Source organism: Leptopilina heterotoma, unplaced genomic scaffold (genome assembly GCF_015476425.1).
Source record: "Leptopilina heterotoma isolate Lh14 unplaced genomic scaffold, ASM1547642v1 Lhet_413, whole genome shotgun sequence".
Lineage (NCBI taxonomy): Eukaryota > Metazoa > Arthropoda > Insecta > Hymenoptera > Figitidae > Leptopilina > Leptopilina heterotoma.
The window spans coordinates 240,643-251,763 of NW_025111074.1; the positions used below are offsets into that span (position 1 = coordinate 240,643).

The following is an 11,121-nucleotide window of genomic DNA, read 5'->3' on the forward strand; positions in this document are numbered from 1 at the left end:
GATCTTTCTTTTGACACACACATTACTAACATCGTCAGTAAAGCTATTAAATCTCTTGGTTTTATTAAGCGTAACGCGTTAAACTTTAAAAATATAAATTGTTTAATCGCCATATTACAGTGTTCACACTCAGATTGGAACGTGTGCAAAATCGTTTCTTGCGTTTTGCTGCAAAACAATTAAATTTACCTTTTGATTTCTATTTACACGATTATGACACTTTACGAGCAAAACTGAACTTACCTTAAATTGAGAATAGATTTTTATATAATGACCTTTTGTTTTTGTTTAAAATTATTAATAATATTATTTAATGTCCGTCTGTTCTTGAAAAAATTAATTTCTCTGCTCCCAATAGGCTATTGAGATATTATTCCCCTTTTTTGTTGTTAATTTTCATAGAACGAATTATGGGTATTATTCAGTTTTCGAAAGACTTCATAGAGAGGCAAATGCGTATAATGATAGAATTGATCTTTTTGGTATCTCTTAGTCAGCTTTTACAGCCTCATTGCGCGGATTGTTATTGTCTATGGATAGCACTAGATAGGTGTGTTGTTGGTGCGCAGTATGATGTGTGTGAGCGTAAGAGTGCGTTTAGAATTAAGTTAATATTGTATTCTTTTTTATATATTACTCTTCAAAGGACCTTTGAGACCGTAATATACATTAAATAAATAAATATATGGGACGTTCCACGTCAAACGGACCAAAGCTCTGCCCAAAATATTTTCCAATGAAAATCAACTTATTATAGATCAAAATACTCGTAAGCTCATACTGCTTCGAATGAAAAGTGTCAAAATCGAACATTCAAAATGGCATCATTACTGCGACTCTTTTTGTAAACTTTATTACAAATTATGGAAACAAATTTACATAGTAGTTTGCAAAAATAGATATAATTTGCTGAATAATGACTAACTCTTACGTTTTTGGGGTCGCTGATCACGAATCCGATGTCAGATTTTCAAGATTCAAAATAACGGATCCAATATGGCGGACAAATTTGTAAAATTTGCTTAGATTCACTTGAAACTGATTACTCGGGGGTTTTAAGTCTGATTTTAACTCGGGCTAACCATGAATCCGATGTCAGATTTTCAAAATTCAAAATGGCGGATCCAATATGGAGGAAAAATTTATAAAAAATTGCTCGGATTCGCACGAAACTGATTACTAGGGGGTTTTAAGGGTCGCTGATCATAAATCCGATGTCAGATTTTCAAAATTCAAAATGTCGGATCCAATACGGCGGACGAATTTAAAATATTTGCTTGGATTCACTTGAAACTGAACATTTAGACGTTTCTGATAAGGAATGAGTGGGGCAATAGCTATTTAATATTATTTATAAAATTTTTCCACAAATATTTTTTTTGCTAGATTAGCTCGAATTTGAATTTTATCAAAATACGAATTTTTTTTTTGAATTTTCACGTTTTTCACTTCTTTGATACGGGCGTGTGGGAACACTGGCTATTAAAAGTTTATCAAAAAAAATCGCAATGGTCAAAATTTGAAAAGCAGTAATCCCTCTTTAATTCCAGACAAAGAAAAAAAAGTTGATCAAAAATTGTTTCAGTTACGATTTTTTTTTACTTTTTCACATTTTTCGGTTTTCTTAAACGGGAGGATGCGAACGCTAAATATTAAAAGATTATAAAAAAAATTCGCAGTGGTCCCTATTTGAAGAGCAATAATTCCTCCTTAATTTCTGACATTGAAAAAAAAATTTGGTCCAAAATTGTTCGAGTTATGAATTTTTTTTACTTATTCACATTTTTCGGTTTTTGATACGGGCGGGTGGGAACTCTGGATATTAAAATTTTATTAAAAAAATTCACAAAGGTCAAATTTTAAAAAGCAATAACCCTTCTTAAATTTCTGACAAAGAAAAAAAAATTAGTAGAAAATTGTTCGTGTTATTTATTTATTTCTGTACATTTGAATACCCGCTGTCCTGCCGAAACACGGGTTTTGATTTCTTTTTTGACATTTTTAGAAACAAAATATTTGGAATCAAATTTTTTTTCGTGGTCAGAAATTAAACAGGGATTATTGCTCTTTAAATTGTGCCCATTACGAATTCTTTTTATAAATTTTTAATAGTCACTGTTCCCACTTCCGTTATCAGAAAAACGGAAATTCAAAAAAAGTAAAAAAAATTCATAACTCGAACAATTTTTGACCACATTTTTTTTCGGGGTCAGAAATTTAAGACGGATTATTGCATTTCAAATTGTGTTCATTACAAATTTTTTTATAAATTTTTATTGGCCTGCGTTCCCACCCGCCTTATCAAAAAATCGAAAAATATGAAAAAGTAAAAAAAAATTCATAACTGGAACAATTTTTGACCAAATTTTTTTTCTTTATCTGAAATTAAAGAGGGATCATTGCTTTTCAAATTGTGACCATTGCGAATTTTTTTTAATTAACTTTAAATTGCCAGCGTTCCTACCCGCTTGTATTAGAAAAACCAAAATATTTGAAAAAGTACCAAAAAAAAAATCAATACTCGAACAATTTTTTACCACATTTTTTTTCAATGTCAGAAATTATAAAGGAATTACTGCTTTTTAAGCTACCTAATGGGCAATATGCCCAGGATAAAAGGGAGTGTCTAAAGCACCTGATGGATGTAAACTTCCCGGACTTTAGAGAAGGTTCGGAGAACAGCCATGGCATAGGACCAGGTAGGAACCGAGGATATCGGGAACACTGGTAACTAGCAGCCAGGATCGTAACTCCGGAAGGGATTGATTGGGCAATAAGCACTTTCAAACCATTTAAGGCTTCAGGGGGGAACGGTATATATCCGGTTCTTTTGCAAAAGGGATTGGATTGTATTAGAGTACCCCTGTGTAAAAGTATGAGAGCGTGTATAGCTCTTGGTTATACACCGGAGTCTTGGAAAAAGACGAGGGTTGTGTTTATTCCAAAGGCCGGTCGGTCAGGGTATACTGCGGCGAAGGACTTCAGGCCAATCAGCCTAACTTCCTTTATATTAATGACGTTAGAGAAACTGGTGGATAATTTTATTAGACAGGAATGTCTTAGAGATCTTCCCCTACATCAGGGACAGCATGCATATAGAGCAGGCTTCTCAGTAGAAACAGCCCTCCATTCGGCAGTAGGTAGAATAGAGGGACAAATTAGCAGTGGTGGCTATGCAGTTGGTACTTTTCTTAATATCGAAGGTGCCTTCCTTAACACTTCTAGCAAAGCTATCTGTAGGGAAGCCAGGATGCGAGGTGTGCCCAAGCCGCTAGTTAAGTGGATCGACAGCATGCTTCGCGAAAGGGCCCTGGAAGCGGAGTATGGTGAGGCTAAGGTAACAGCCCTTGTCTCAAAAGGGTGCCCACAGGAAGAGTCCTCTCTCCTTTATTGTAGTGCTTAGTGGCAGATGAGTTAATTAGAAACCTTAATAGCCAGGGATATTATACGCAAAGTTATGCGGATGATTTCCTTATAATTATAAGAGGGCACGCAATCGAGACCCTCTTAGAACTTACGGAACGTGCACTTAAGATTGTCAAGGATTGGTGCAATCTGACTGGACTTTCTGTAAACCCAGAGAAAACGAATATAAAAGTTTTCACAAGAAAATATAAAGTATCGAGTTTGAAGAAACCAATATTTTATGAAAAATAAATTTCTTTTTCTAAATCGGCTAAGTATCTAAGAGTAATCCTGGATAAAAAGCTGATTTGGGGACTAAGGCCTAATATGGTCAACTGGCTCTATCAGATGATCTTAAAACCAAGGTTTCTTCACGCGGTGGTTGTTTGGTGGTCTAGGACTCAACTGATAACGGTTAAAGAGAAACTGGACCAACTGCAAGCAATGATTTTCAGGGGTATTACGGCGGTAATGAGGACCACGCCAACAACTGCGTTGGGATTCATGCTAGCCGAGGTACCTCTGCATATTGTCGCGGTAAAGAAGGCGGCTCTTACTATGAGCAGGTTAACCGCGCAGGGAAGATGGAAGTTTGGTGGTATACACACCAAGCTTCCACGCTCAATTCTATCAATCCCAGAATTAAGTATGGTGCAAGATAGAATGATCAAGAGGGTGAAATTTAAACCCCGCTTTAAGATCATTACACCTTCCAGAATGGACTGGAAGAAGGGTTTTCCACTTGGGGACGAAGTCTGGTATACAGACGGCTCCAAGATGGACTGCGGTGCAGGTTTCGGAATTTATAGAAAAACTGGCTGCATTAAAGTGGCTGAGTCATTAGGACAACATGCCACGGTCTGGCAGACAGAGGTCTGTGCGATTTTAACTTGCGCCCAAATATCCATTCGAAATGGAACAAAGGGCAAGAGGATTAGTATTTGTGTGGATAGTCAAGCAGCCTTAGGGGCTCTAGAAAATCCCACAATAGAATCAAATCTCGTCTGGGAATGCCGCAGCGTACTAGATGAGTTGGGTTCAGCAAATAAACTTTCATTGATTTGGGTACCGGGTCACTCGGGAATCAAGGGTAATGAAAGAGTAGACGTCTTGGCGAAAACCGGTTTCGAGACAGAATTTATAGGCCCTGAACCAGCAGTGACAATAATGCCGTGCTTGGTTAAGGGAGCCATAGAAAGATGGGGTCAAAAGGAACATGAGAAGTATTGGGCGAACGTTGGGGTGGGAAGGCAAGCGAAAACTCTGTTTGGGCTAGCACTCAACAAGAGGCGAGCGAGTGATCTCCTAAAACTCGATAAGATCAGAGTTAGAACCGTAGTTTGTCTACTTACGGGTCATGGACTATTGAATTACCATCAGCATAAAATAGGCAGACAAGTTTCACCTATGTGCAGACTGTGTGGGGAAAGTAACGAAACTTCGACTCACATATTATCTGAATGCTTAGCGCTAGCTAGGATCAGGCTATTTAGTTAGGGTCAAGCAATTATTGACCCTACGCAGGTAAGCAACCTATCGATAGAAGAGATACTGGACTTCTGGAGAAGAACAGGACTCTAAGGGTTGCTATAAACGAGCGAGCTGGAGTCTGGTACAATGGGTTTCTTTAACCAAGGTGCTTACTTTCCCCTCTTTGGGAAAATCCAGCTCGATCTCGGTATTAGATTAGATTACTGCTTTTTTAATTTTTTACCATTGCGAATTTTTTTATAAACTTTTAATAGCCAGCGTTTCTACCCGCTTTACCAAAAAACCGAAGAATGTGAATAAGTAAAAAAAAATTCATAACTCGAACAATTTTGGGCCAAATTTTTTTTTCAATGTCAGAAATTGAGGAGGAATTATTGCTCTTCAAATGGGGACCACTGCGAATTTTTTTTATAATCTTTTAATAGTTAGCGTTCTCATCCTCCCGTTTCAGAAAACCGAAAAATGTGAAAAAGTAAAAAAAAAAATCGTAACTGAAACAATTTTTGATCAACTTTTTTTTCTTTGTCTGGAATTAAAGAGGGATTATTGCTTTTCAAATTTTGACGATTGCGATTTTTTTTAATAAACTTTTAATAGCCAGTGTTCCCACACGCCCGTATCAAAGAAGTCATAAACGTAAAAATTCAAAAAAAATTCATATTTTGATAAAATTTAAATTCGAGCTAATCTAGCAAAAAAGTAAGTGTTGAAAAATTTTAAAAATAATATTAAATAGCTATTGCCCCACCTTTTTTTATCAGAAACGTCTAAATGATCAGTTTCCAGTGAATCCAAGCAAATTTTTTAAATTGGTCCGCCGTATTGGATCCGACATTTTGAATTTTGAAAATCTGACATCGGATTCATGATCAGCGACCCATAAAACCCCCGAGTAATCAGTTTCGAGCGAATCCGAGCAATTTTTTACAAATTTGTCCGCCATATTGGATCTGACATTTTAAATTTTGAAAATCTGACATCGGATTCGTGATCAGCGACCCCAAAAACGTAAGAGTTAGTCATTATTCAACAAATTATAACTATTTTTACAAACTACTATGTAAATTTGTTTCCATAATTTGTAATAAAGTTTACAAAAAGAGTCGCAGTAATGACGCCATTTTGAATTTTCGATTCTTCCACTTTTCATTCGAAGCAGTATGAGCTTACGAGTATTTTGATCTATAATAAGTTGATTTTCATTGGAAAACATTTTAGGCAGAGCTTTGGTCCGTTTGACGTGGAACGTCCCATATTATAATTTCATGAATTACTAAAATTATAAAAGTTAAAATTGGTTAAAGTTTGACAATTAAGTATTAAATTTCAAATAATAAATTTTTAAAATATTTAAATTAAAATTTGATCTTTTATTTACATTTATATTTATTCTAATCGTATTAGCTAGGATTCCTACAAATTAATCAAGTTGGTATTAGTTATTTGGAATTTATTGCTACCGATTAAATTTTTGAAGAAAATTTCTAATATTGTAATAACAATTGTCACTAATATATTGTAATTAAATTATATAATTTATAATATTTCATTTTTTTTAAACTATAATACGAAATTGAAAGAAGTTAAAAAATTAAAATCTTTATAAAATTTTATTAAATAATAAGTGTCAAAAAGTGTTTTTAAGCAGTCTTCGTTTACAGCAAACTCTACAATTTTTAAACAAATAGACTACAAATATGTAAAAAGCATCTAATATTTCCCGATTTATCGTCGTGTTTGTTTATATCACCACAAGGAGACGAATATAAATTGGACATTGCAAATCCTAAAAAAATTAATTAACAAACAATTTAATTTTATTTAAATTAGGTAAACTAAGAAAATTTATTAAAATTTGTAACTTAATTGTTTTTATTACCTAGTGAGAGTAGATTTAGCATGTTTTGCAGAATTTCATCACGATAATTCAAGAATTAGCTCTCCCCACCATTTTTTCTCTGTCAATTTATCCGAAAAATTGTTCCTTTTTAACATAATTTAAATTTATTTTAAGAATGAAATATATAAAGCAATTTTTCTTTCATTTCTTTATCAAAAATTAAAATTAATTGAAATTTTAATTGCTAAAATGCTAAATTAAAATAAATATCAGTTCATTTTTATTAAAAATGATTTTCTATGTTAAGACTCGTGTCACAAAAATCATCGTAAACAAATTGGCTGCCTTTATTCCCATGTTACTTACGATATTTTTTATTCCTAATGCACAAAAGTGGCGATTTCAGATAGCAGACGACAGGGAGTTTACTTTTAAGTCATTCACTTGTTCGACTTGTATGAAAATGGCGGCCGTTTTCTCCTTTGGACAAAAATAATGCATGGGATCAGCTGTTACTTTTGCACATGGGAGCAAATGGTCGACATTTTTATACGGTCGAACAAGTGAGTGACTTTACTCCTTGTCGTCAGCTATCTAAAAGCGCCATTTTTGTGCATGTGGGATAAAAACTTCTTTTTTATCCCACTTGCACAAAAATGGCGCTTTCTGATAGCAGATGACAGGGAGGAAAGTCATTCATTTCTTCGACCGTATGAAAATGGCGGCCGTGTTCTCCCAAGGGCAAGAAAATTAGCTGTTCACATGCATTTTTCTTGCCCATGGGAGAAAACGGCCGCCATTTTCATACAAGTCGAACAAGTGAATGACTTAAATATTAATATTACTTATATATTATTTATTATTATTATATTATTATTACTTAAATATTAATATTTTATAAAGTGAATGACGACAGGGAGTAAACTCCCTGTCGTCTGCTATCTGAAATCGCCGCTTTTGTGCATTAGGAATAAAAAATATCGTAAGTAACACGAGAATAAAGGCAGCCAATTTCTGTACGGTGATTTTTGTGACACGAGTGGAGGTCGATACTATTTAATATAGAAAATTGTAATTACCAAAAAATCACTATGAGATTTATTCCTCCCTGTATATAAATAGATTTGCATATATTCACTAGTCGTAATTAATACATGTTTGTGAATTTTAATTACTATGTAAAGTCAGCCACCGGTCGAAAAAATTAAAATCAATTTTCACTCTACCTTGATTAAAATTAAAAAATTACATTATAATAGTAAAGATAATACACATAACCAATTATTGAAACTAACGCACGTGTCAAAACAATACGAGTGAAACGTCAAAAACAATACTAATTTTCACATCGTTGAGAACGCATCGACGCTTACAATCGTCGCACAGCCAAATCGTCGACGCTTACAAAAACCTATTCTGGACTCACCTTGACAATACGAAGGTTCTGGTTTCAGACCGAAGTCTCACCACACCATATACCGAAGTACAAGAGTAATTCATTCAACAGTTTCCTATTAGTCAATTTTTACGACTCGAGATAGAAAAAAGTGTTCATGTAATGCTTAATTACGGTTTCTTCCTCAATTCTTAATATTTTGCCATGAAAATTTCGAAAAATATTGTTCAAATATTGAAATATTTTGTGAAAATTGGTAAAATAAATTATTACTCTCTGGATCGCAAGAAAAATTCTTTGAAATATGCCTTTTCCACCGAATTAACTTTACGCCCCCTTAAAATAATAAACATACCTGTGGTAAATAGCTTAGACTTTTCGTACTCTCTGCATAACGATTTACCGCTCGCAGTTCGTCTAATGTTAAAGTAGCATGGTCTGAAGTATTACTGTCATTACTAAAGGACTTGCTAGAAACCTATTAAAAAAGAAAATTCAATTAAATATTTTCACGAACATATTTTGAAAATTATTTTTACTATGTAATATTTGAGACATTCTCCGTGAAATTTTCACTCAAAATTTTGTTTTCAATTAAAACAATTTTTTTCGAATTTTATATGAAAAATAAGTAAATACCTGTTTTTTTATTTTTTTATTTGATCAAAATTACGGAAGTTGTGATTTTTTTTAATTTAACGTCTTCAGAAGCAGATGAATTTTGAAACACTTTTTTATCTGTTATAACAAAAGATAAAAAATAATATAATATATGCAAAAAATTTGTTTTTTCTTGAATGTTTCAAATATGTAATAAAAAAATAAAGTTAATTTTTGAGAAAAGCCACTTTTTAGATGTAATTTTAATTTATTTAATATTTTCGCTTTATTAACGTTATTTTTTTATTACATATTTTAAATATTCAAGAAAAAACAAATATTTTGCATATATTATATTATTTTTTATCTTTTGTTATAATAGAGAAAAAGGGTTTCAAAATTCATCTGCTTCTGAAGATAAAATTTACGGGTAAAATCGACAAAAGAACGTAGTTTACTTTTACTTTATGACTAAAAAAAATTTCCATTTTAGTAATGCATATTTTTTTCCAGGAGCTCTGCGGTAAGCAGTATAAGTAATGTAAATTTCAGTCTAAAAACAAATAAAATTGTTTTTCTTAATCTACATGAGAATAGCTACAGAAATAATTAGGGGATTTTAAAAATATTTATTTTTGTGTAATTGGCAAGCATTTGAAAAAAAAACTTGTAACGATAGCGTACGCGCATTGAAAATGCAGCGGTACCACTGCACTCGGCAGCGTGAAGGAGAGACACGTACGCGCACAAGCCTTGCGTCGCTGACTCCCCTTCCCGCACCGTCACCGCTCTCTCGGCAGCCGTCGTTCTATATCTCTCGTTGCACGATTCTCAATTTTCAGTTCGCGGCTCGACGCCTCGAGGAGCACTTCGGGCAAGGAGTTTCGAACTCACTCCTCCTAAATACATCGATACCTTCACTCAAGGGGCTCTTGGTGAAGCTATCAATGAGAAAGGTTAAGTACACCTGGTTATGGGAGCACCCATGCTAAGGTGAACACCTTCATTCTCTCGACCTGGTCTCTGCGACTTCCCTGCGGGAGCTCTCACGAGAAGATGCGGAGACCAATGCACTCTACCATTTGGACCTCCCTGCAGGAGCACTCACGAGAGGACCTCGTGGTAGAGGATGAAACCTGCAACCTGTAACTCTGCCTCCCAGGTGTATATAGGAGCACTTATTACACCTGAGGCTAAGCGACGGAGACGATTTCTTCCTTCAGGGAGCACCCTGGATAAGAAGTCGTCCGTTGAGTTTCCTTATGGAACCCCGCGTCAAGCAAGAATGTCGGCAGCGTACCGACATTGGAGTTGGTCACTCGGTTACCAGTCAGGCTACTCCCTCAGAGTGCACGTACTAGTCGCGTTTGTCACGTTGGGCAATAGGGCGAATTCTAGAATAGTTCCGCGTAGGGAAATTCAATATCTTGAGCTTAGCTAAGCAATGGTTTCTTTTATTTTATTTTATTTTCAGGCGAGAGAACTTGGGTGTAAAACCTGCAGGTCAGGGGGAAGTCACTTCGGGGTAAAGCGACACGAGGCGAGACATTTTGTTATTATTATTATTTTCTTATTTTATTGTTATTCTTTTACTACGATTTATTATTTTATATTTTAGTTTTTTGTTTTATATTCTTAATTTTTTAGGCTTCGATATTATTTTGTTATTTTACATTTATATTATTCTCATTTCATTTTTACTTTGTTAATTTTGTTTTAAACCTTTTATTCTTTATTTTGTTACAATATATTCATCTTTCGAAGGTTTAATTGAATGTCTCATTATTGACTACACCTCTCCTCGAAATTACAGCAAATCCATTCATAGATGGCGCTTCACGCCAATAACGATGGTTAATAATTTATTTAATTAACATTTAAGGGAACCCGGACTCCATCTGGCGAGCGAATTCCCAGCAAATTAAAACCGTATCATTACATAGCGCCCGAACAGGGACTAGTTTCAAAGAAAAAAAAAGAAAAAGTAATTATGAAAAAAAGTGTAAGAAAGTATAATTACATTCTCATCATATGAGAAGGTATTAGTTTTATGCAAATTTTGACTTTTGCTAATTTTATGAAATCTTTACGTTTTGGGGTCCCCTGAACCCAAAAAACATGGTTTGGCGATGGTGTCTGTCTGTATGTCTGTCTGTCTGTAGACACAAAATGTTGTTCCCATGATAACTTTTGAAAAACTTATCCGATCGTTTTTAAATTTAACGCACTTAAAGTTAGTGAAAAAATAAAAGCTAAGTTCGTTAACTAGCCATGTTCGTTAAAAAATACTAAAACTACAGTACTTTCAAAATTTTAAAAACTCAATTTTTTCAAATTTTTAACTTTATATTATTTTAGGTTAGGAAAATACAAACAACTTTTCTCTACA

The 11,121-nt window shown here is 34.1% G+C and overlaps 2 protein-coding genes across 2 annotated transcripts in view; one reads left to right on the forward strand and one right to left on the reverse strand.

The window, feature by feature from the left end:
* The window catches only part of LOC122506379, a 219,297-nt gene extending 210,684 nt beyond the window's left edge, over positions 1–8,613 (reverse strand). The window contains exon 1 of the mRNA XM_043618514.1: positions 8,488–8,613. The gene's annotated coding sequence lies outside the window, so the exon portion shown is untranslated. The remainder of the gene's footprint in view (positions 1–8,487) is intronic.
* On the forward strand, positions 3,733–4,902 carry LOC122506377. Its single transcript, XM_043618512.1, has one exon. The coding sequence runs from the start codon at positions 3,733–3,735 to the stop codon at positions 4,900–4,902; it is 1,170 nt and encodes a 389-aa protein (XP_043474447.1).
* Positions 8,614–11,121: the final 2,508 nt, after the last annotated feature.

Excerpts from the sequence above, each read along its gene's own strand:
- LOC122506377 (XM_043618512.1), top strand. The coding sequence starts at position 3,733 with ATGGTCAACTGGCTCTATCAGATGATCTTAAAACCAAGGTTTCTTCAC.